The sequence below is a fragment of the Terrapene carolina genome, unplaced genomic scaffold (assembly GCF_002925995.2).
Source record: "Terrapene carolina triunguis isolate 2854851 unplaced genomic scaffold, T_m_triunguis-2.0 Scaffold42, whole genome shotgun sequence".
NCBI classification, from domain to species: Eukaryota; Metazoa; Chordata; order Testudines; family Emydidae; genus Terrapene; species Terrapene triunguis.
Window position 1 is genome coordinate 13,167,570 of NW_020664393.1, and position 26,573 is coordinate 13,194,142.

The 26,573-nt window shown below is 39.6% G+C and overlaps 1 protein-coding gene across 1 annotated transcript in view; it reads left to right on the plus strand.

The window, feature by feature from the left end:
* Nucleotides 1-811: 811 nt before the first annotated feature.
* PNISR (PNN interacting serine and arginine rich protein) overlaps nucleotides 812-26,573 on the plus strand; it is a 28,855-nt gene continuing 3,093 nt past the window's right edge. The window contains exons 1-10 of the mRNA XM_024198420.1: nucleotides 812-926; nucleotides 9,750-9,856; nucleotides 11,699-11,884; nucleotides 14,519-14,742; nucleotides 18,379-18,565; nucleotides 18,766-18,956; nucleotides 19,981-20,118; nucleotides 21,142-21,241; nucleotides 21,957-22,010; nucleotides 23,418-23,588. Coding sequence (XP_024054188.1) covers nucleotides 9,769-9,856; nucleotides 11,699-11,884; nucleotides 14,519-14,742; nucleotides 18,379-18,565; nucleotides 18,766-18,956; nucleotides 19,981-20,118; nucleotides 21,142-21,241; nucleotides 21,957-22,010; nucleotides 23,418-23,588 — 1,339 coding nt within the window. The 5' untranslated portion in view covers nucleotides 812-926; nucleotides 9,750-9,768. The remainder of the gene's footprint in view (nucleotides 927-9,749; nucleotides 9,857-11,698; nucleotides 11,885-14,518; nucleotides 14,743-18,378; nucleotides 18,566-18,765; nucleotides 18,957-19,980; nucleotides 20,119-21,141; nucleotides 21,242-21,956; nucleotides 22,011-23,417; nucleotides 23,589-26,573) is intronic.

A 26,573-nucleotide genomic window follows, 5' to 3' on the forward strand; every position in this document is an offset into this window, starting at 1 on the left:
CATGGTACAGATCATGGTGTGAGGGATGGCGGCGGTGGTATATGGGTTGTGGTGGTGGGGTGTGTAGGGGGAAAGGAGGTTGTGAGGTGGAGGAATGCAGGGGTGGGGGTTTGGGATATGGGTTGTGGTGGGGTTTGGGGAGCAGGGCCGGGGTTGTGGTGGTGGGGGGAATGGGGTTGTGATGTAGAGGAGTGGGGGTAGGGGGATGACGGGTGGGCTATGGGTTGTGTGTGAGAGAGGGGAGGTGCGGGGGGGTGGGGCACAGGCTGGGAGGAGGGTGGTGGTGACGGTGGAGGAAAGCGGTGGGGGGGTGCGGGGGGAGGGGGAGGAGGGGGGGGCTATGGGTTGTGTGTGGGGGGGGGGGGGGGGGGGGGGGGGGGGCACAGGCTGGGAGGAGGGTGGTGGTGACGGTGTAGGAAAGCAGTGTGTGGTTGCGGCGGGAGGGGTTGGTGGGGTTCCCCGCCGCGGCCTGCGCTGTCTGAGCTCAAGATATCTCCCGTCACCCAGCAGCAGCAGCAGCTCCGCGGTCCCTGCTGAAGCCACAGGGGCTTCCCCACCCCAAGTGCTAGGGTGAAATCGTTGCAGTCGCCCTCGCTAAAGATGGCGGCGGCTGAAGCTCGGGTCTTGCCCTTGCTAAAGATGGCTGCAAGAGAGGTTGCAGCCCGCTTCCCCTCAGTAAAGAGGGCGATTGATAGGGAGTCACTCACGGCCACTCTATTGCCCACATTAAAGATGGCGCCCGAGAGCGCTCACGCTGCCCGGGAAGGGGTCAGCTCAGTGACGCAAATTTCACTACCGGGTGAACGCCAGCGGGCGCCATATTGTCTTGTTCGTGAAGACGAGGAGTAAGGGGGAGGAAGCGGCGGTGGCGGTGAAGGAGACGAAGCGGCGCCGCCTGTGACCGGCGGGGGGAGGAGAGGGAACATGTAAGTAACGGGGCGGGCAGCGCTCATCGCGGCGACCGGGGGGCTGAAGCGACTGGCATCCCCGCCCCGCCGAGCCGAGGGGGGAGGGGCTGGAGGGCGCTCGGCGCTGTTGTCCGAGCCGCTCGCTGTGTGAGGGGCTGGGTGGCCAGCGCGAGGCTTCTTCCGCCCCTGGGGAGAGATTTATGTTCTCGATGAGAGGAAGAGCATCTCCCGCCCCCGTGGCGGTTGGCACTTGCGCATGCGCTACGCGAGGGAGCTGGGGTACAATCGAGGTGACTGGAGAGAGTGGCCCCCGTTTCTCGCGGTGCGCATGCGCTGCTGTCCTAGGGGGTACCCAAGAGACTGATGGAGACTGGTCTCGGTACCCCATATTGCGCATGCGTAAGTGGTCAAGTCTAGCAGAATGGGTCCAATGGGTTGGAGCGCGCAGCCCACGCTGCTGTTCGAGCAGGAAGGGAAGCTCTTTGTTGAGGTCTCTGCCATGTGCCCGTGGTCCCAGTGGGTGTGGGAGACCTGCCTGTTGTGTCTAAGGCTGCCCAGCTTTTGGACTTTGCCTGCGACAATGCCATTAAACTTACTCTGAAACCCAGTTGAGCCATCCTGGGTGGAGGGTTACTAGGTTTGCATATACCCGACCTGCTTTGTGTTTAGGTCGCAGTGACGATTATGTAATTGGGGTAACTTAGGCAGTGCCTTGCTCAGGCACAAGAAAGCGAGTGACAAGAGGGATAGGTTCATGGGCCAGCTGATGGAGAAGTACAAACCTCTCTTTAAACTCAAAAAAGTAGGATTCTTCAGCTGTTTGCAGTGGTGATTCTGTGTGCTAGTGACCAGAGCAGTAATAGCTATGAGCCAGGTTTTTGCCGTAACGTCAGGATTCTGTAACTGTTAAATTACCACGATACTTCTTTTAAATACTTAATGTGAAATATATGTTGCATTGCACCAGCATGTGTGATGATCATTCCACTGGGGGACTCCTAAGGGGTAGCATTACCAATATTATCATTTACAAAATGCCTACACTTAGTTGAACAGCTCAGCAGAGATAGGACATTTCTAAACACCTCCTTAATCAGAGCTCAAGTTTTCAATCCTTACTCCTGTTAAGTGAGTAATACTTACACAAGCAGTTCCATGGAGTTCAATGGGACTGCTTGTATGAGTGTATATACTACTTTCTGTGAATAAGGGATTGGGCCCTTAATTATGTAGCTACTGTTCTACCTAAAGCTTTGACCTGCCTAACTTGGGGAAATTTAACTTCACAGCCTGTCATGTATTATTTCTTTTCTTCTGTTACTATCGTACCTGCCCTAAAACACACAATAAGAGCCTTCCTCTCAGGAGTGGGGGAGGCTAGCATATTCTTGCTTTAAAATGAATCCCCCAGATGAGAGAGTCTCAAGCAGGTTAGGCCTTTGGTTAGGCTCAGCAAATATTGTGGGGGCAGGTGCCTCCAGCTTCATTTTCCTTCCATGGCTGGCAAGCCAGGTATGGATTCATAAGGTTGCCATTGACAACAGGTTTGCAGTGGGTCTTTGGATGGGTTTTACGTGGCTAGAGAAATAAATATAATGGAACAGTCACCTTCCCTGATGCACAGACATTACTTATGTATCGTATGCCTCATCAGTGTGCTTGGTTTCTATAGAAAACAAATCCTTCAGGAAGGATGTTACAGTCTAATGTAGACTGATAGTACTATTCAGGCACACAATACATTGGATGATCAGTTGAAAAATCGAGTGCCAGCCCTGTTAGTTGGGGTGACTTGATTTCATTTCTTTGTGCACCCACCAGTTTTTTCATGAACGTTTTCTAAATTTAGTAGAATTTTGACCATGATTTAAAAAAAATAATTTTATTTCTCATGTAAATGTAAACAGTCCAGCAGCTGTTTCTGTATATGATATCAATGTAATCTTCTATATAAAGATAATTTAAAAATAGATTTGGTATATTTGTTACATTAGTCACAGATTTGTGAGATTATCTGATCCACAACCAGGTGAAGAAGAATAAAATATGGCAGGTTATGATGGCTTGGATGTAACTGTGCGCGTTTGTCTTTATCTCTCCAAACATTAGAAAGTGCACATAAGACACTGCAGTTGCCCATATTTTGCCTATTGTGCTTTTTAAAGTTATCTTTCTGGCTCAGTTCATTATTCAAGTATAAGTTTGAAATAACAGAAGACTAAAGTTTCATCCCTTTGGATTATTCTTTCAGTACAGGTTTTTTTATAACAATTTTTCAGTTAAATTTACCTCTGTTCAACCTGCTTCATTCCGGTGGGTAGTAATGTAAATGTTGCTCAGAATTCCTGATTCTTGAAGACTGTTACAGGTGCTAAACAAGCCACACATTACAATTTGTCCTTTATTTGTCCTTTATTTTGGATCGTTGGTACATATTTGGAAGGCCTGTATTCCATGCTTGGACAAAGGGACATTGGGAAGAATGGTTAAAGTAGACTTCAGATACTAAGACCGTATGCAGTTAGGCCTAACTGTAAGGGCCATAATGATAAGTAACTGAGATAAAAATGCATTGGGTTTTGCTCTGACTTCTTGCTAACAGAAGCTTTAGAAATAATTATATTCTGCAAGAAGTTGACATTTGAAACAAATATTTAAAAAAATGTTTATGATACTTCTGACTATCTTAGGTATAAGGCAGATACCACAGTAACTGAGCAATAAATAACTTCAGCAACTTAGAAATGCTACTCATGGTAACACTGAAGCCTTTGGTCAACTAAAAATGGGTTGGCTGAAGCAGAGTAACACCCAAGATAGTTATCTTAACTCAGTCCAAACTCACTTTGCAAAGTTTTCATATTAAAGGCCACCAAATACAGTAATATATTTAGTATCCTGCAAAAAAAAAAAAATGAAATAAGGGAAATTGGTGCTTTTACCTGTTGTTATCGGCCTGTATAGCATATTTGGGCACACATTACAAATCTACAAGAAAATATTTCATTGTAGGGACAAGGAGGGGGGCAAAAAGAACAAATGCATGTTTTCTGAAAGAATTGGGAAATGTATGTAAAGATTATTGTGACCCCTGTTCTTGGCTGTGGCTGACGAGTGCACATTGCTATTTGGGGGGATACGCATAGATATCTTTTAAGTAACCTTTGTGCTTCCCTCTGTCCTGCACTGGCTGTGTGCTGGGTCAGCCCCCACTGTAAATTATGCTAGTTGCCATTGTCTCCAAGAGTCTGTTATAGCTGTTGGGATCACTGGGCTTTAGGAAGGCCCTGGACATGCCATTACACCAGATCTACAGCAGGAGAAGGTCCTCCTACAAAATGTTGATTCTCTCATAGGTGTTTGCTTCAACATTAGGCCCTTTTTTGTGTGGGTGGCATGTCACAAGATAGCTCTACTAGAGGGGGAAATCTGGGCCAGTATTTTAAAGAATAACACACAGAAGCAGTATTACAGAGAATGTTACAAAACTATTTATATTATTCTGTGACATTGTATAACTGTTACATTGTCTGTAACAGGAAAATATATACAAGTAAAAAAAAAAAAAGGGTAATTGGAATTCATTAGGTACCTTTCTTTCAGGTAGTAATGTCTGTATAGCAAGAAAACTGAATTAGGTTCTCGTTCCCCCTTTGGTAAACAGATTTTTAATAGATTCCAGTCTTCTGGTCTGACATGGGGGAATAAGAAAACAATTCGTAGAGCTCTGATTAAGTGGTCTTTTGTTTATTCCTGGCATGCGAGAGCAAGGAAATGCAAAAGAGAGAGAGCTAATTTCACTGGTAGGTGAAACAGCCAGAAATGAAACTACCACAACTTTGTGTTTGAGTGTGTATTGATTTCCCCTTCCAGGTAGGCACATATGAATTTAACATTCTTTTCTGGACCTTTATATCCAGTTATGCCTTTTAAATTGTATTCATTTATGAGATCAGAGTCGTACCCTCTTCCCATTTGCTAAATGCCAAACTGACATGCCACTCTATTGGAGGGGAGATGTCTTGCTTAACATTTGAATCCAGCCAGCAAGAGAGATGTGCAGCTTCCTCAAGCTCCCAGATTCTGTTTGTACACTGAACTGTATTTTCCAGCATTTCTTTCCTTCTCAAAGGGGCTCCACCATCTCTTTGGAAGGGAAATATCTTTTAGAACCTCCCACAGCTCTTACTGACTCTGTGTTATAGTGAATTTTCATTAGTGAGAAGTGGATTTGGATTTGTCCAAGTGCTACCCAAAGGGGCTCTACCTCTGTGGTGTCGCCAGCATAGAAAAAGACAGGCAAAGCAAAGTCCCAACCATTTATCTTTTGTGTGGCAGTACTCCCACTAGGCACCATGCTTGCCTTAGCAATACAGTTTTTAATCAGCTCATCTAGTACTTTAATTTCAGAGGTGTCTTTCTTATATCTCTGTAACTTGGACTCCGTCTTCTACAGCCTCCGATCATTGCTGCCTGCATGTGTCAGTTCTTAATTTGAAGAAAAGGGTGTCAACTTTCAGATGGATGAAAGTGCCTAACACCCTGTCAGTTATTGTGTGGAGACACCCATCAATTCTCTGAGATCAATTTTTTAAATTTATTTTTGAGAGCACTAAATTGGTGATCCTGACAGGGAAAAATACAAGAATAGCATCTGTTATTTATTGCTTAGGAGTATGAGACAAAATAAATCTGCCTTCACATTCTAGTTATACCTTTCACCATGAAGTTTGGGTAGATGTGTCCTTTATAGTCTGTTATGGATAAAACAGATAACTTGGTTCCAATTAATTAATTACTAGCTTTGAATCTTAAAACCTTACAGCTTCACAGAATTACTAGGTCTTACAAAATGCTGGCACCAGTGATCCTCCCATGGCCAGCCATGCTGGCTTGAGAATCATAGTGTCCCAGTGGTGAATTTGTAAAGCAGCCACCCCACACAGAGGATCTGGACTGAAAGACTTCAGTTTTCTCTAATATATGATCCTCCTAAGAGAAAACTCTAGTCTTTTTCTGTCCAGATTGTCTGTGTGGGGTGGCTGCTTTACAAATTTGCAGCTGGAGTCCCCCTTTCCCAAACCTGGGGCTGTGAGCCAGGCTGGGGCGCAATTTCACAGCAGGGAGCCTTCCAGCAGTGAAATTGACATTCTTGTCAGTTTCATGGCTGCTATTATTTCACATTTCCTCTTTGGCTCCTACTGTCAGGTCTGGGCTCACCTGGCCGCCTCCCGATGATGTATTGGGGGCGGGAGAGGAGAACCTGGGCAGCGGCTGGGCTTGGGCTCTTCTCCCCCCCCCCCCCCCCCCCCACACAATCCCTCAGTGGGAGGAGGCGGCAGGGCTCTGGGCTGTCAGCCAGCAGGCAATGTAAGTAATGCAGGTCTACACCAGTGGTTCCCAAACTTTAACAACCTGTGAACCCCTTTCACTAAAATGTCAAGTCGAGTGAACCCACTCCTAAAAATTAATATTTCCAGGGATTTGCTCCTTTACCTGAGTATAAATTATAAAAGCAGTGATCTTGGAAATATAAAATTTGTTTTTATGACAAGCTTATTACACACTATCATTATTATTATTTATCATTACAGTATTTTTATTACATTATGAAAATGGCAACACTCTTCCAAGATCTCACTTTCGTAGCTTGTATCATTTTGAATAAGCCTCTTATAAGACAAGGCTCTTATGTTTCATCAAGGAGTATCAAATGTGAAACAGCATGAAGGCATTTAAGAAGCCAACTCAAAGAGTTCCTCCTACACAAGCATTCAGGTCTTGAGCAGTCCATCAAACAACGCACGTTACAACAAAGCTTAAACTTGTTCTTCATAGGAATTTTAAAAACAATACTAGCTGTCTATTTAATTTTAAAAACAGCAAAAAATATCCACCGCCCTTTCCATTTCCTATAAGGAGTCTTGAAGTTTAAATCTCCTCAGCGTGATAGTTACGCTTGCTTTGATCTGCTGAGCTCTTGGAAGACCAGGGGCTCTGGGCTGCTGGCCCCGAGTTGTCCCGGTCCCTAGGGACAGCTCTTTCTGCCATTAGGAAATTTTTTTCACGAGAATCCCCTGTAACTTTTCGTGAACCCCCAGGGGTTCACGAACCCCAGTTTGAGAACCACTGGTCTACACTGACCATGCATCGTCCTAACTACATTGACATAAACGCTATGCCTCTCACAGAGGTGAAGTGATTGGGTCGAGGTAGTAGGTGACTTACATTGGCGGGAGCACCATTCTAGTGTAGACACGTAATTAGGTCAACGTAAGCTGCCTTGTGTCAACCTAACTCTGTAGCGTAGACCAGACGTGAGACTGATGCCTCATATTGGAGGTTTGAGACCATCACCCTCCAAGAGTTAAAATCTTGTGAGATTATATTGTTAGTGAAGCAGAATTACAAGTTATGTAATTTTCTCTTTGGAGATACCATCATTGCAAAATTCTCATTTGGAGGAAAGGTTTCAAACCTCCAGTATGAGATTGGTCTCATGGTAGGAAGCAGAGACCCAAGAGTGAGAATCCTGTCAGAATATCTTCTTTAGAGAGGCAGAATTAAAAGTGAGTTAGTTTACCATCATGGGATGCAAAAGGGAGATTGGTTATGAAGTCTGGTTATTCTATATAAATCCAAAAATAAAGGGCATGTTTTCTTAATTCTACATTTTCTCTTATAAGTTCCTGTCACTGAATCTACTGCCTTGTGTACTTCACTGCACCACTCTTTTATAGAAATATTGGTACTTTTTAGTGTTGCAGTATCATTTTCTTGGCCATCAGAGGAGTGCATAAGCTATCTCTACTACTGACTGAGGTCTAAGGATTACTCAATAAAAACAAACTGTGTAAATGGAATAGTCCCTTCAATAGTAAGATTAAATAGTCTGTACATCCTCCTACACAACTGGGCTGCTGGGACTTATGTACCAAGGAGCCATTTGTGGTATTTTACAATTATGCTGTTTCTTTAAATTATTACAAAGACCTGCTAATGTTTTCAAGCAAGTTACCTGCTTATGTTTTCAAAGAATAAACCAAAGAGCAGGGCTTCTTTTGAAGTCCATTTCTAGCAGCATGGAGCATCCAGTTTTGACAGCTCATTTCAGTGTAAAATTGTTAATAACATTCTGGGATCTTAATCTTAATGTGTCGGCTTGAGGTACCCAGAAAAAATATTTGTTCATTCCCAATTAGGGATGTAACAGATAATTAGATCTTTTTGGTTGAGCATTAATCAGAATGCATTTTGAGTATTCATGTTGTCAGTTGCATGTCATTTATGTACATGACTCCTGAGTGCCATAGTGGGATGGCATTAATGTCTGTTTAGTATTCAGAGTCTAGTGGTGGACTATTAGTATTTAAAGCCTTGTCTATGTTAGGGAAGTATAGATTGGTGTAACTGCATTGATCAGTAGTTACACTAATACGTCCTTCCATTTGTTTGTCACGTGACATCCCTACAGCAGCCTGCGGTATTTGCTTTTGTGGAAGAGTAACAATGGGAGTATTGAAATATATATTTTAGCTTTTCTTACTGTAATATAGAAGCCAGAAATCAAGACAGCTGGCATCGTGTTCTTTGGAGTCTAGTGGTTGTCTACAGTTTCCGATGCTTTATAGTAGAATGCAAAAATATTTAGGAAGAAACTTGATTTATCTTCACAATTAAAAGATATGAAGATCACTGAAAAACCAAACTTAATTGTGTACAATTTCTTTATGTATGAAGGCAAGGTTTTTGTAAAGTTGCTTTAATTCATACCTGCAGTCTAATACAGACACTCTCTTAAGCCTAAGTCAGACCTTGCAAGATCATTTTAAATGCCAGGCTTGTGCCCTTGACATGTAACTTTTCCCATCTTTCTACTGATACAAAAACAAAGTGGGCTTCTTAGTTACAGATCAAGATGCTATTGACTTGTGCTCTGCCTTCGTGTTATTTGGTGTCAGTATGTCCTAAACTGGTGCTATTAAGTAGTATGGTACCTTAATGTAACAATGAAACTTCTTTGTTTTATCCTGCAACAAAAAGGTGGTGAAAGAAGTAAAATAAATTCATGCTGATAATTCCTCTGATAATCTCAAAATTGAACTGGTCTTGTTAAAAACCTACAAAGTTTGTTTCACAGCTTCCAAGAGGCTTGCATTTTCTTTTACCTGTGCCGTATTCATGGAATTACATACAACTCATTTTGGCCCCACTCCCACAAGCCGATCTATGTGGGTAGAGCCTGATGCCTGTGTGGAACCCCAGTAAAGTCTGTGCAGATCAGCTTCAAGGATCAGGGCCTTTCTTTGTCTCTTGATAACAGCATTGTTTGTAGGGTGTATAGAAAAATACCTTTCTCCACAAGATATGCTGTCTATATAATATTATCTGTTTTTTAAAGAACACACAAGTGCATCAGTTGGATAATATTGTTCTAGTTATAAAAATAACTCCTTAAATGTTAAGTGGTAATCTAATATTTACTTTATTTAAATTGCTGCCATATAACTTTATCTTAAGAAACTTATTACCACATCTTGCATATCATTTTGTAATTTATTAAATACTTTATGAAAATTTTAGTGAAAGAATATTAGTGTTTCAGAAGTCATACAATGTTGTTGAGTTTAAACAGTACACAGCTGTTTTTAATAACCTCTTTCAGTTGATGTTTTGAACAGTTAATTTTAGCTGGAGGAAAATGCTATTAAACCAATACTGCTTTGTCAACTTGGTTTTGCAGGAGTTAAATGTCTCTGTGCAATTGTGTAATAGGTTCAAGTATGTAAAGCTTCCTGAGTATCAGTTCAAATGTAAAACCATTTTTTTAATTAAATGTAGAATATATAAAGAATTAAAGATGTGGGATCAAGGTGGACAGCCTTGGCAGCAATGGCCTTTGAACCAGCAACAGTGGATGCAGTCCTTCCAGCATCAGCAAGATCCAAGTAAGTAAACAACAAGATTTGTGCTATCAAAATACAATTTAATTTATTTTTTGTAATCTGAATTTTAGTCCTTGGATTACAGCATGACTGTGGTTACTCCTTTCTTATACCAGCTATTGAGAAATTGTATTTTCTGATGCTCTTCTGGGCGCAATGATGCTTAGTGTCTCTTCTCTCTCCCCCCCCCCCCCCCCCGTCCTCCAATTGATTTTTTAATATGTACAGTACAAGTAAGTGAATTGATTTGTCTTGGGTTGATAAAGTATTGACAGACTATAATCTATTCCCAACAGTTAGTCTGCCTTATTCTTGATTTTTGTTGCCTTAGTGATTCTTGATGGCTCTTGGCCTTTCTTTTCAGAAACATTGGCTTTTGGCCAAGCTAAGTCATGAGAAACCTTGCAGTTGAGAATGCCTGCTGTACTAGGAAATGCCTGTCTGGTAAAGTGTGCATGCAGATGTGTTTAAAAATCACTTCAGTGAAATCTGGTTTTGTGTAGATGGATATATTATTTATTTTGGTTACAGTAATGTGAATGGTGTGCAAGATGCTTTTCAAACACGTAAGACGGTCCCTGCCCAACTAGAGTGTGCAGAATGCTGGCAGACACATATGTCTTTAGTTCTGTGTTTTTGTCTGTTGCATAAACTATCCCCAACTGCACTTCTACCTAGAGAATATTTGCTGACTTTATGATGTCTGATACTTATTATAACAGTATCTTTGTGAATTGATGGCTCTATGGTAATTCACCAGTGGTGTAACCCCAAGTAAGTTATTTCCCCCATATTCTTGTAAAGATAAATTGCATAACAGAGGTGAGGTAACATACAGTAGGGGAAAGATGGTCTTGAGGAAAATGCAGAGGACTAGTGACCCAGAGACCTGGAGTCTATTTAAATCTTTACCACAAGCAAGTCCCTTTTCAGATGTAAGACACTATATAATTTTTAAAATAACTCTTTTTAATGTTCTGCAGAACTAAAACTGATATAGATGAGAATTGTAGAAAAAGAGAGGTGCTCAAAATACATGTGGAGCCAAAAGGTTATTAGGACTAAACACAAGTTATGTCCTCCATAAATAATATATGAAATAAGAATAACACAACAGTATATGACAACAAATACATGAAAAATGGAAAATGTGCATTTAAACTAGATGATTAGCAAATGAAACTCTGTGCTCCTGTTTGTACACATCTGTACATAGATAACTTAAATCAGGAGTAATTAATGTATAGTCATTCACTTTGAAGTACATTGTACCTGTTGCCTACTGCTACAAAAAAGTAGCAAGTCCAATCTCAAAGCAGAACAGACAATAGTTAAGAAAACATTATGGGAGAATAGACAAGGTAAAAATGAGGAGTGACAGAGAAAAGGGAACAAAAAAGGAGTAGGAACTCAAAAGACCATTATAAGAAGATAAAAGATCATTTTAACACACACTACAAATGTGCTCTAACTATACATCTTCCTTAAACTTAACTTCACTAATATAGAATTTACAGAGTTTACACATTTTAAAATCTGAATTTGTATTCTTCACTCTCAACAAGAGTATAACTACCATCCATTCAAGTAATGATAGAAAAACTAAAACAGTATATATAGTATTCATTTAGAGAAACTGCACTGCAACAGTATGCACATACACGTTGACGTATTTGCAATCGGCAATAAAAATGTAATTAATTACATGCCATGAATCATCGGCAAGGTAGTTGTAGGTAAATAAAGTGATTCTTCTGTTAAGAGAATATATGTATATCTCACTAGTAGAATTGTATTTTGGAAGTTTAAATACTGAAATGGTAAAGTTTTTAAAATTTGTTTTAGGCCAGATTGACTGGGCTGCATTAGCTCAGGCATGGATTGCCCAACGGGAAGCCTCGGGGCAGCAGAGCGTGGTAGAACAACAAGGAATGATGCCAAATGGACAGGATATTTCCGGAATAGAGCCTGGTCCAAACAACCATGGTAATTTTCAGGGGGATCCCAACTTCAACAGAATGTGGCAGCCAGGTTTGTGTGTCTCTCTCTCGCTCTTCCCCCCCCCCCCACCCCTCCCATATTTTAATTATTTATTCGGTAATTTGGTGAATGTGTGAATATGTATTTATATTATCCTCTGTTTCTCTATTTTCTGTGTGTGTCACCCTCCCCATTGCATCATTCACTTACTTCTGACAACATGATGTCTACATTCAACAAATAGCTGGTTCAGGGATGGGAAAGAGTACAGTCATGAAGATTTTATAGCACAGTCTAGTCATCTGAAATTTTCATAGACACCAGTTAGTGTGTGTATATATATAATAGTCTTTGGGTTTTGTCTTTGAATTTTAATATAGAAAGTGTTTGGTTTGGTTTTCCCCCCGTGGGATTCAGTTACTTGTTTCACGTCTTATTCCCAGGTTGGTAGGAGCTGGAGCATTGAAGGGCACAATGTGCTCTTGAGGAAGAGAGCACCTATTGTCACTCTGTTGCAACCCTTTTAGCTGTTTTGGGCAATGTTTTTGACAGGTTATGGAATGAGTTCTGTCCAGCACTTAGCTGGTGGGATGCTTGCTGTGGTGTCCTTTCAAGGCACAACAGCTTGGAGATCAGAAAGGGCAGAGGTCTGCTTGTGAAATACACTTTTATTGTATGTGTCTTCCTTTTTGAGGTGATCTGCTCTCCCCAGGTCTTGCCCTACCCATTATATGCACCGCACATGGGATGCCTATAGTTAAGATTAACTGAACATTTACAATAAAATGGGTCACTTTCAGTTAATTACAACTTTCTCAAATATTTAGTTTTTGGCTGAAATGTATATTTCTTTTCCTATCAAGGAAAATGTTTGTCCTGATAGTTTCATTAAAAAAAAAAAAAAATAGAGCTGATTTCAAGAACAGAAGGAGTAGAAGAATTGCAGTTTTATTTCCAAGAATTATTTTGCAAACATTTTCTTTTGCAATTTTAAAAAAACAGATCTAGCACATCTGCAGAATGTATTGGCGATTTGAAATTTGGCAGGAATGCAGTTTCTAAGTCTGTAGATGGTTTTTTATTGGTCTAGTGAAAATTGCATTTGATTTTATAGCTACAAGGGAGGGTAAAAAAACCCAAAATCTGCACATGTGCACTGAATTATGTTTAAAACGTTAAAACAATGATTTCTCAAAGTTCTGTTGGCACTTTGGCAAATGTGCCTATGTGAACTGAATGGAAATTTTCATTTAGACTATCTCAGACAATCACTTGTGGTACATATACATGTTTAACAAAGTGGAGTAGAATGTCAGGTTTGAAAGGTAGAAGTTATGTGGTGTATAGTGTCCCAATTCAGTGACTTAACCACATTCTTCTTCCTCTTTCACTAAAGATCCAGGGCAGTCATGGCTCCAGTATGCCGCTCTGCAGAGAATCTGAGCAGTGCTGCTTTCCACAGGGAAGCTGCAATAAGTAGGGCAGCCCTCAGGGCTGTCTAAATTACCCCTTGAGTAGCCCCCAGGTTCAAAGGTGTCTTAAGGGCACCTTAGTCCTTCCACTCCTGGTCTTCAAGTTCTGTGCTGCCACCTCTAAGATATGCAGTACTGAATATTGCCTTTAATGTTTGCAAGGTTTAAGGGTTTTTGTTTTTGTTTTTTTGGTAGTTTTGTTCTGACTAACTTTCTGCATTGTAATGTAAACATAGAGAACTTGACATAGAAATGTTGAATCATTATTGAGTGGCTATGTTTCTAGTGGGGTTCTGGGTGATTTTATGCCATTTAATATTTTTATCAGTGACCTGGAAAAAACAAAATCATTATTAATCAGGTTTGCACAATATACAAAGATTGGAGGAATGGTAAATAATTGTTCTGTTAGTGCCTTGTCCTCTTAATCTGACTCAGTGAGTAAGATGGATGCAAGCAATATGCATTTCACTACAGCCAAATGTAAAGTCATGCTTCTAGGAACAAAGAATATAGGCCATAGTGACAGGATGAGGGACTTCTGTATTTGGTACTGGCCTTACTTCTGTATTTGGTATTGTTCTAACAACTATTGATATACTATGTCCAGTTCTGGCGTTCATACTTCAAGAAGGATGTTTCAAAATTGGAGAAGGTTCAGAGAAGAGCCATGAGAATGATTAAAGGATTTGAAAGCCCTGCCATAGAGCGATAGACTCAAGGAGCTCCATCTGTTTAACTTATCAAAGAGTAGGTGGAGGGGGTGACTTGATCACCATCTATAAGTATCTACACGGGGAACAGAAATTTGATATTAGAGGGCTCTTTAGTTTAGCAGACAAAGGCATAACTTGATCCTATGGCTAGAAGTTGAAACTAGACAAATTCAGACTAGGAATAATTTACCCAAGATTGTGGTGGATTCTCCATTGCTGGAGATTTTTAAATAGAGATTGGATGTCTTTCTAAAAGATATATGCTATAATTCAACCACGTTTTTTGGATTTGAAGCAGGAATTAGGTGGTTATAATGGCTCCTTCTAACCCTAATCTATGACTATATATCAGTTTATACCTACCTGACTCCTTATCAGACAAAAGCTGAATGTCTTGTTTTTTGGCACTTCATGAGATTGATAGCTTACGAACATTTATTATTTGTCTAAGTCTCATTGTTAACTTCATACTGAATTTTATTCTAAATCTTGAACAGAATGGGGAATGCCTCACCAACCTCCACATCCACCTCCAGATCAACAGTGGATGCCTCCAGCCCCTGGTCCAATGGAAATTGTTCCTCCATCTGAAGACAGCAACAGTCAGGATAGTGGGGAATTTGCCCCTGACAACAGGCATATATTTAACCAGAACAATCACAACTTTGGGGGACCACCCGATAACTTTGCAATGGGGCCAGTGAACCAGTTTGACTATCAGGTGAAACATATTTGTTGCTTTAATATTGTAGACGTACAGAGTCCCTTCTGTGGAAGTGTTCCTCTAAGAATATCTAGCGGCGACTGTCACTCTTCAGTTCTACAAACAAGAAGTCTGTTAGCTGCTAAATCTTAGCAGCCAAGATACATTTTAACACAATGCAAAATACCTTATGCATACAGAAGAAGACTTTAGAGTTTTCAGTTCTGAGGCCAAACAAGATTTTTTCCGTACAAAGAATGAGAAGTGGTTATGTGCAAGATTAAAATGACTCAATGTTTTCCAGTATATAATTAACATGACAAAGTTGTGTAAAAGAAAGGAGCATTAAATAAAGTTAAGAAAATAATATACCTAAATATACTAGAGAATGTACTATAGGGCAGCGGTTCTCAACTGGGGATCCGTGAGCCCTTTCAGGGGATCCGCGGAGCCCCATGGCTGAAACCCAGTGCCCCGAGCCCAGCGCTGAAGCTGGGAGCGGCGCAGGGCTGAAGTTGGCGGCCACCCCGCCCCAGGGTGGAGTAACGCGGGGCTGAAGCTAGCGCACGCTCTCCCGCCCCCTCAAGCTCCTGAAGCCAGGAGCGGTGTGGGGCTGAAGCCGGCAAACCTCCTCCCTCTCCCCCCCCCCCCCCCCCCCGAAGCTGGGAGCTGCACTGGAATCACCCACCCGCCCATACATAGCCCCTAGCTACCTCCTGCCTGCACCCTAAGCTACTCCCCTGCTTGCACACATCCCCTAGCTATCCCCTCCCTGCACCCTGAGCGGTTTTCAACCTTTTTGAACTGAGTCCCCTCCCCCTTTGAGTTATATATTTTGGTTGCATCCCCACACAGCCCAGGCAGGCTGGGTGGCCGCCTGAGTGAGTCGGGGGGTGGAGGTGGCACTCCCTTCCTGGACCCCGATGTATGGAGCTGGTTCAAGCCCCGCCAGCTCTTGCCCTCCACTCCCCCACCCCCCAATAGAAGTAAAACTATGCCTATGCCTAAGGGTCCCTCCTGGTCCAGAGCCCCAAGTTCCCCCCGCTGGGCCCTGGTGTGTTTATAGCATGTTGAGGGGGGCCTCAGCAAGAAAAAGTTTGAGAACCCCTGCTGTAGGGAATAGCCCTGCATTTGCAGGGAGATAGACTGGAGGATCCAATTGATCTTTTCCATGTCTATCTTCTGTGAGTCTATGAATAAACAATTATTTAAAAAAAAATTCACATCCAATTTTTTTCTTTACTCTTGCAAACACGTTATGTGCAGTGTATATAAAGAATAGATTTTTTTTAAGTATTACAGTGAGGGATATTGTCCAAGTCTATATCCAAAGAATTTACTCTAGATTCCCCCCCCCCCCAATTTTCAATGGTATTGTATGCTCAAACCTGTTACAATAAATTATAAACACCCATTACCTTTTGGAACATCTACCTCATATTCACAGACAATAGAAATCTGTGGGGAAGACTGACAAAAGGTATAGGAATTTATTTCTATTTTCTATCCTAATTTCTCTACTCTTAAATTTTAGTGTCTGGCATCATTGTTAGATGTGAGATGAGCCATCCATTTTCAAATACTTCAGGCTATAAAAGTCTTCTGTCTGCTATTACTGGACAAAGTTTTATAGACAACTTCTCAGAATCCTGTAAAAATGGTACTGAAAGTCCACTTTGTAGCAGATGATGCAGTAAATGCTACTATCTTTAAAATTATATTGAAAGTACTAAATGTCTGTTATTTGAATAACCAAAAGAATATAATAAAACATTGATTTAAAAAGAGAGGAAAAAAATCAGATTTTTTTAATTTAAATTTAAAACATTTTTCTTTTTTAAAATAAACCTATTTCAAATTAAGACAACCTGTGTTAAATCCTGAACTGCTTGTAAATATTAAACAGAACATGTTTTCTGCCAAAATCTTAAAGAAAATCACATACTGAGCTGGCGGAAGTCACTGGCTAAGCACCTGGAACCAGAGTTTGTTGAAGTACTAAGCCAGCTTTTGATAGTAGTAGCAGATATTTTCTTCATTTCAGATTATTCAGATAGTTCAATGACTAGTTCATTCAAAGTTTAAAAAGTTGATTGGAGTTGAAAAAGAAGAAAAGTTTGTTTTCCTCTTCCAGTCTGTGAATAAAAACTCCGTGTGAGAGAATGAGATCTACTAGTTCTAAAATCTTGAAGGACATGGTAACCCGAAACAATCAGTTCAATTTATTAACTACAGATAACTCTTATTATTTTTATTTATTTGTATTGTTGTAGTGCCTAGTAGGACTAGTCATGGACAGAATATAGTACTTTTCTTAATAATCAGTTTTAAATGCAAAACATGTTTTGATGAACTTGTTTTTATGTATCCAGCACATTTAAGGGAGTTTTAGTTAACTAATAAAAAAAATTAAAATGCTGTTCTTGTGCATTTTTAATTGAATTGCAGTTTGCATGCAATTAGAGCTTGACACAAATCACACATAAAAATGAACCTAGTAAATAAGAAACGTATCATCCATATAATAGGTACCATTTCAGACATAATAAAAAATGTAAAAAATTAAGCTATATAATTGCTTAAATAAATGTGCATAGATATACTGTGTCCCCTGGTTAACAAAAAGTAGTATCAAATTTAGTGTAAAGGGTATATGTAGTTGCAAATCAGCATGTTTTAATGGTTACCAACCAATGAGAATCAAGCTTTTTTAAAAGAAAATAACTAAGAAGTACAAATGCAAAACAAGATTAAAATAATCCATTTTAATCAAGGTCCTGCTTGTTTAAATCATGGTGAAAATTGGCAATTTAATGATTTTGACTTAAATCACCCAGTCATAAAATATTTGATGCTTGCAACCTTATATCTATATGCCATCCTTTTAAATGGTTTCAATGGCTATTTCTAGGAACCAACTATAACATGCACTCATCTGTGCCACAGCTTTGCAACTCTGACTTGCATGGCAACTTGGTAGGAATGCAAGAACTATACCAAACTTGCATATAAATATATGCATTATTTTGATCAGCCATAATATATCTTTTTATTTGTAACATCCTCAATAGATGAGTGGAGATTGCAGGTGAAGTCCAGCAACAAGCAACAAAAAGTTGGAGCTTTTCACCTTTGTCCTCAAGTTGTAGTTATAGGGAGAGAGTGATTCATGTCAACACTTCAGGACTCTGCGTGCTACTTTGGCCCTCAGGCTGCACTTTGTGCACCCCAGCTTTAACTGAGTATGCTGATGGTAGTTGATAGTGAATTGGTTAATATTGACAGCAGCTAGATGGGTATCAGACTTCAGTTTTGAGAGGTTGTGAAAAGGGGTTGTCTGCAGCCCATTCATAGATTCATTATGGTGTCTATGCATTGGTTTACATTCTAAAAACTATTTTCAAAACCAGAAGTTCTTAAATAAATAATAGTGACTTTTTAAATAAAAATGACACTTTAGATTTTGGGGACCACAGTAAAACAGGAAGAAAGACCATACCTAGGTAGAAAAATCCATGATTTCAATTTGCCTGGATTTCTGTTGTTTCACTTACATACACATGTGCGTGCACACATGCTATGTGGAGCCCAAGGAATAAGTTTAGAGTGCATTGTATTAAATGTGAAGAAAAATGAACTGCATTACTCTTTCAGCATGGGGCGGCTTTTGGTCCACCCCAAGGTGGATTTCATCCACCTTACTGGCAGCCAGGACCACCAGGGCCACCAGGTCCCCCAGCACCTTCAGCGCCTCCCCAGAACCGAAGGGAAAGGCCCTCGTTCAGAGACCGTCAACGTTCACCCATCGCGATGCCTGTGAAGCAGGAGCCTCCACAGATTGGTACATGTTAACCACACTTTAATGAAAAAAACCCCAAACCATGATTTCAGAGATGGTTTTCATTGTAAAAAGAAATGTAACATTTGAAATCTGTAATTACAACTTAATAATAGCAACAACAAAAAATTCTAATTGGGTGAGAAAGATGTATCTCTTTATTTTTTTTCCTTCTGACAAAACTATAAATCTCTGGCATGCAGATGCTGTGAAACGTAGAACCCTTCCTGCTTGGATTCGTGAGGGTCTGGAAAAGATGGAACGAGAAAAGCAGAAAAAGCTGGAAAAAGAGAGAATGGAACAGCAACGTTCTCAGATGTCTAAAAAAGAAAAGAAAGCAAGTGAGGAAGCTGAAGAAGGAGATGGTCCACGGTTACCTCAGAAAAGTAAATTTGTAAGTAGAAGCATTCACTTTTGATCTAGATATCTATTTTCCTGAAAGATCTTAACATTTCTCTCTCTAACCTGAAAAATAGTTTCTCTTTATCTACAACACTTATTTGTTACTCATGTTAAAAATTAAGTTTGTGTTAACTGCAGTGCCACTTACCTGACCTTTGTAAATTCTTGCTAGATAATGGGCAAAAATTTAAGCATAGCTTAAAGAATATTTATTTTTACTTGGTTTGTAATAGCAAAGAGGCAGTGATAAAATTGGCCCTTATTTTCTGTTTACATAAATTGGTAATTGGCATAGACTAGGAGGGGAGGTGTCTATGGTAAAGAATTGAACTGTTTGTACTTGGACTAGTTTGAGTACAAATGTACCAGTGCATCGATGCTTGCCAAAATGAACCAATTTAGAGAGTCTTATGCTGTAGCCTTGTGTCTGTGGTAGTTCTTCCTAAATGATTTGCAGTGCTGGATACCTATCCTACAGTGACCAGACCACTGCATAGGTGGCCTTTCTGGACACAGAGGGGTCAGGTGAGCAGTCGAGAGCCGTTAGTTTTTCTCCTTGGGCAGCTGCCTTGCCTGACGAATATCCTAGGTTCTTGGGTGAGGGTCCTTTCTCTGGATCCCGTAGTCAGATTCCTCCAATCCATGCATAAATCCCATTCACTTGGGAAAAAGTGTCTACGTTGATCCCCTCACATTATATCCTCCACACCCTGCCTCAAAGAACAGCTTTGCGTGTCCTAACCAAAAAGACCCACCATGGCTTGTCCTCTGAAAATACTGATTTGACAGTCCATCTGAGGATTACCAAACCTGCATTGCATTGCAGCTGGTGATTTATGGTTGGATTTCTGGCTCCAAGGGCTTGCAGAGTGGGAAGGGGGATCACTTACTTGTTTGGAGGGCTGTTTTGCTTCATTCTGAAGTGCTGTATTTCAATTTCTGTTGAGAACCATAAATAGAAACTTCCTTGTTTTAATTATGAATTAGTCCTAAAGTATCCAATGTTCTTCTTATAGGACAGTGATGAGGAAGAAGACGACATCGAAAACACAGAAGCTGCAAGTGTTGGAAAAGTTAGTAGGAGCCCCTCTCCTGCTCCTCAAGAGGAGCAAAGTGAACCAGAAATGACAGAAGAAGAAAAGGAGTATCAAATGGTATAAATAACATAGTTCTCTCAAAAGGGTGTTCATCTATACGTATTTTTCTGGCTTTAGGCATAAAAGAGTAGTTGTGCTTTTCTATGCCTGACATTTTAAATAAATATGTAACATAGATTGTATACTGTACTGGGATTATATATGGAGTCGTATGTGTCTCCAGTTTAACATATGGATAGCATTTCCACATAGGGGAAAATATACTTACATACGTGTGTGTACTATACCATATATGTGAAGTCAAGAGCTATCTAATAAGATGTAAAGAAACACAATATAATTATTTACCATGCATTTTTGCCCACCTCACTGGTCTTCATCCACTAATAATTCTATCATTCTTCCTTGGAATTTATTCTAACATTCCAAACCCTCCTCTCCCTCCGCCCCCGGATATCTACTTTTTGCTAAAAATACAGTTTCTTAAAGCCCAAGAATAGCAAGATTTAGGCTTGGGCTAGCAGCAACTTTTCTATCAAAGAATTAAAATTATTTGACATGCAATATTTTGTGGTGTTGCACGATGAGAAATGGGAGCTTGTTTCCCACTATGACCTAGTATTCATTGGAGGGTCTCTGTCTCCTATGTATAGAAAAGCTATTTCAGGTGACTCGTATAGGTTTTTGTGGTTCTTTCTGAACCCACTACAACTGAAGTCCTGGTATTTAAGGCCCCAAACCTGCGAAGTCGTATGCATGCACTTTATTTTAATGAAATTAAGTAATTGTACAATCTGTAATAGTGGGATTTCATACCCTGCTTCTGTATGTGAAATGCTTATGATTATAGGTCAGTGTGAGAGTACAGATTGTTTGGATTTTTTCAATTCGACTTGATTTCCAAACTACTTCAGAGTCCTAATTTTAACTGATCTTTTGTATAGAAAAAATAATTAAGTAAAAGGAACCAAATTATGCTTTTACACCCATGCAAAGCAGTGGGGTTGCATATGTGTAACAAAGTGTAGAATTTGGTCCAAATACTTTGCTTCCAGTGTTGTTTAAAATTATTTTCTTCAGATGATGTTGACAAAACTGCTGCTGACAGAGATTCTTTTAGATGTCACAAATGAAGAAATTTATTATGTAGCCAAAGACGTACATCGTAAAGCAACTAAAGGTATGCTTTTCTTTTTTAGTTTGTTCAGTGAATATTTTATATTTGCATGTTTTTAGAACATTTTACTCCATAGCAACTGTTCCCAAGAGCAGTCAATATATAATGCATCTGATTTGCTAGAGCTCAAATCCAGTAATCATATACTGTTGTCCTGTGCAGTGTATTGTGAGTTACTTCAGTTATTCCATTTCTTTCATATAATTCATTTCTTTAGTTATGATGGTATCTCTGTGTTAATGGCTTTTGCAGTGTAGATATCTATTTCTTAATGCTATCATTTTACCTCAAACTTTTAGTTGATCAGAAATGAAAAGAGACAAATATGAATCCTCAAGTAGCTCATTTTCTTTCACTGTTAACAAGCCACTCTATATATAATAGCAGGTGATTTTTTTTCTATACAATTATGAGTAAAATTAAATGCGTAAATACTGGTATTTGAAATATATATGCAGATGCTGTAACTTGGAAACGGATCTCTGAATATAGATTTGTGGTTTGCAAGTGACTATTAACTCACATTTATAATGTGAAACTTTTACATGGTGAGAAAATCTAGGACTGGTTTTAAATGGATGATACGTTTTTAATGTTTCTTCTCTCCCTCCAAAAAACAGCAATAGTAGTAGATTTAACAATACCATAGACTCTCATGACTATGAAATCGTGGCTATTTGTGTTAACATGTTGTTCCTGTTGTTGATGTGATACAAAGCTCCTGCAAAACAGCTGGCACAGTCCAGTGCACTGGCTTCCCTCACTGGGCTCGGTAAGTATGTTCCTTATTTTTGAGAGGGGCTTAATGGGGAGATCACTCTTACCTTGCATTTCCAGAAATTGTGTGTTGAAACTAGGTTGTAATTACCCTAATAATTAAGGGTCATTCTGCTACCTTTACTCATGTTGGGTAGAACCTTACTCTACAAGTTATCTCACAGATTTCAGAGGGATAATTTGTGGAGTAAAGAACTAATCATATGAGTAGAGTATCAGAATCTTGCCTAAGTTTGTAAACTAGGTAAACACATGAGAAGTACACTTACTTTTTTTTGGCTGGATAGTTTACTCGATAACTAATTTTAATAGGATGGTTTTTGAATTGTTCCAGGAGCAAACTACAATCTTTTTGAAGGAAGATGACTATTTTTATGCATTACTCCCGTTTTGGTCCAGCCTATGTTAACCGTGGGTAATAGTTGACAATATAACTGATAAAAATGCAAAGCTCTGGTTTGCAAAAAAAAAAGCCTATTCAAATGTTTAGAATAAATTTATACTTTCATTGAAAAACTACACACTTACTAAAGCTCCCATATCCACGATTATCAATTTGAAGATGTACAGGATGTGAAACGTAGAATTGCATTCTGAGATGTAATAGGAAAAGCTCTTTCCCAATGTTGTCATCTTACCATAGTCTAGTAGCAGTGCTACAATAAAATGTCAATGATCATATGCTGATTACACGATATTGTGAACTTTGTTGAACTCCTTTACATAAGGTGAAATGTTCTCTGTCCCAATTATTCAGATGTTTTTAAACTAATTGTAATAAAGATTAAGAAAAACTCAAATGGAAAGAAAGTAAAATGCCTCTGTGTCAGATGTTTAAGGTTACTTTGTATCAGTCCAGTATATACTCAGATCTTTCTTTTGGGGGCAAGGGAAGTCCATTTCTATTCCATCTCTGTACCTTTTGACGTACAGTATTTTCTAAACCACAGTAGAAAAGTTGATATGGCATTCAGGAATTCTAAGCCCTGGACAACTGAAGGCTGCCGAAGTCATTGCAGAGATGTCTTCAGGGACAGGGTCCCAGGCATTTCACTGCTTTGTCTGTGTGCTTGCTGATACATGGGAAGGCATTGTTACTGGCTCTATATGGAGCTTTTTTTGCCCTTCCATACAATGAGAAAAGTGCCATGATCACAGTGGTTGCTTGCTGAGAAATAGACAAGCTGTTCCAGAAGGAGTAAACCCAGATAATAAGCACCAGTACAGAAATGGGGGCCTTGAACACTCCAGTCAACCAGCATTGGCACTTCCCTCAGAATAAGTGGCTTCTTCAGAGAAGAGAAAGTGAAAGAAGGGCAATGTACTCTCCTCTTTGCCCCACAGAAATATTAAGAACAAGGCTTAATCTTTCCTCGTGATAGACTGGGCTTTATGCACGCAGGTGGACTGGGTGGTTATGGATCAGGAGACAGTGAAGATGAGAGGAGTGACAGAGGCTCTGAATCATCTGATACTGATGATGAGGAACTACGACACAGAATCAGGCAAAAACAGGAAGCATTTTGGAGAAAAGAGAGAGAACAGCAACTATTACTAGAAAAACAGCTAGAAGGTAAGTCATTTAAATGTGTTCCTGCTGTAAAAACATATACATACATACATTTTACAACTTAGTGGAATATATATATATATATATTTATATATTTATTTTCAGGCTAAAACATATGGAGCCTTATATAAAAATGATGTTCCTTAATTCTAAAGTTTTGCACAAAAATGTGTTTGAGATACTTTGCCAAAAACTGGTTTTGTGTCCCTTTTTTTTCTTTCCTGCTTGTAAAATCCATTATATATGTTCTTCATAGACTATTTATTTACTTTCTCAGTTTTAAAAGAGCAAATTACAACAGATAGAGCCCTGCAAATCCATGGATATCTGATTTATATCCGCAAATATCCACAAATCGTTTTTGCAGATCAGATGCAGATACAAATTTTGTGTATGTGCAGGGTTCTACAGATAGTTTTCAAAACTAAATTCCTTTAAAATATCAGTCCTGATTTAGGGTAAAATTCACCCCTATGGAGAGGGACCATGTGAAGCCTTTTCTCCACTGTTCTTTAAAGTGGGGCATAAGCCTTATGTTGTCCCTTCACATGCGAATGAATTTTACAAGGACTGCATTGCACAAGGATCTTTGAAATAATATACATTTACAAAGTATTCTCAGGTTGAGAACCATTCTCCAAACCTATTTGTCAGGCTACACAGTGGGTATATGTCAGCCTACTAGTGGATGAAGAAAAGAGTTTGTGCAGATGAAGAATTTTATATATACATTCTAAATACATGAAAAATATTATAACTCTTGTGATGTCACTCCCCATTTCAAAGGGGCAGTCTGGTTCTGTCTCTCACTAGATGGTGAAAACTTGGTGGCTGGATAAGCTATGATTTTTTGGGGGATTTCCCCCTTTTCCTGCCTTTTTTTTTTTAGAATTTTTCTCTTGTCACTTCATTAGGCCTAGATTTAGCATAGGATGCTTCTTTGTGGATAGTTAGACTTTTATGTTGCTTGCTTGCCTTAGGGTTTTTCCCCCTCTTCCCCCAAAGAAAATCATACTGCAACTTGGGTCTCTTAAGAGAAAGCTGAGCAGTCCTCAGCCAGAGGGATTATCTTCTTTCAAACTGCTGAAATTTTGGTTTGGAGTGATTTGTGACTGCTCAATCCTTGAAGAAAGTAAGACCCAGGATTTGCAATTTCTTAAAGCAGATGTAGAGATATATTCACTGCTTTTTGTAGCCTAAGGCACCTATTGGGTTCCACTCTATTCTAAATGTGAAGAAATTGAACTCTGTTTTCTGTGTGCCAATCTAATTTCGGAGACTCAATTGTTCATGATTCAGCAAGTCAAATAGAAGGAATTCTGCAAGAGGCCTGCATTCACATACTCATTCACTCAAACAGTAAGAAGTTCCTTTGGGTTTTTGGGTTCTCAAAACCAGCCAAAAGTTCCTGTCCCATTGCAGGAAACACTTCCAGGTTAGATACTCTGCTAAAATGTTCCTTTCAGGACCTCAGATTATGCAACTAGGTATGTTTATATGTGTGTCTTCATAACTTGGTGTCGGTTCCAGTTTTCACATTCAGTCACTCCAACTATAGCTTCTGAGAACATAGCCTTGATCAGAGCTCTCTCTGGCCTACCTCTCCTAACACTTTGGATATTAAGTCCCCCCTCATGCATGATGGTTACAGCACAAGAAAATGTGCTGGGGTTACTTCTGTGTTTCCTGCCTGGAGAGCAATCGTGATTGGTACATGCATGGGTGAGAGGCTCACTGAAGTCTCAGAGTGGGGTAAGTCCACTGGATGTAGGCAGAGAATAATGTTTACCAATCATTTTGCTTAAAAAAAGGGGCTGTTGGCAATTCATTACTTCAGTCAGGATCTGATGGGGGCAAGGCAGTTAAAGTTCAAACAGTGTATCACTGGCATATTTATTTCCTGTTGTGTTGAAGTTGGACATTTTCTCCTCTTTGTTTAAGGGCCTGGAAGCTGACCTGGATCAGCCGTTCCTTCATAAAGGGGTGTGATATCTCAACATTTAGATTCCATTCCTCTCTTTAGGTGTATTAAATGCATATATCAAGGGAGAGGAATGTGGAAGTGCTCTGTATTGTGGTTACATGAGGGAGAAGAGGTCTCCCTGAGGAAAAATATTGAAACTATGGAATTTTGAAAGATTATTTTAAATTTGTTGTCTAGGTGGTCCTTTATAATATTAATTTCCTGGCCTGCTCGATTACTTCTAGTTAAACACGAGCAAACACAGAACCTTTGTCATTGCTGAATATTCAAGAAGGTGGGTTTTTTTGTGAAGCTTGAAGTGAAAATGATCCAAAAACTCTTCCAGATCACTTCATTCTCCTGGGTTTTTTCCCACCCCTGTAAAAGGTGGTCTCTTCATAAGGCAGTTCTTGCAATAAGTAAGTGTGTGTTCGTGTATCTCAAACCAAGTTTTGTGTGGCTTTTAAATTCTTTCTGTTTAGAAACCATGTTGCCTCTTTCAATTTTCAGTTTCTCTTCCCCTGCTTTTATTTGTATTTATATTAGGATATTTACATGAAAACAATACTATTTTTGTTTAGTTTTCTGCTCATCATGTAATATTCCCCACTTAAAGGCAATATTAAAGCTATGGGCCCAAGCCCATTAGCTAGAAAACACTTCACTTCTGAGGTATTCACTTTGCCATTTAAACTGTCACAGCAAGCAAACAATGGAGTTGTGCATAGCTATTTAGCCAGACTAAATTATCACCAGATAGAGCAGTAAATGGATGTTTCCTATCATAAATAGACAAAAAAAGCTTTATTGCAACAGAAGTGCTTTACCCTGGTTGAGTACATTTTTGGATCACAACTGTAATCGTTATCTGTGTTCAGTGAGGTACAGCTGACTCAGTTTTATGTAGAATTTTGGAGGGCAACCTTTAACCTCTTCAACATGCAGCTGAAACAAACATATCTTGTTACTCCATATCTCTGTGTGCTGTATATCAGAGTTGATTATAATTGAATTGTAAAAGGTGA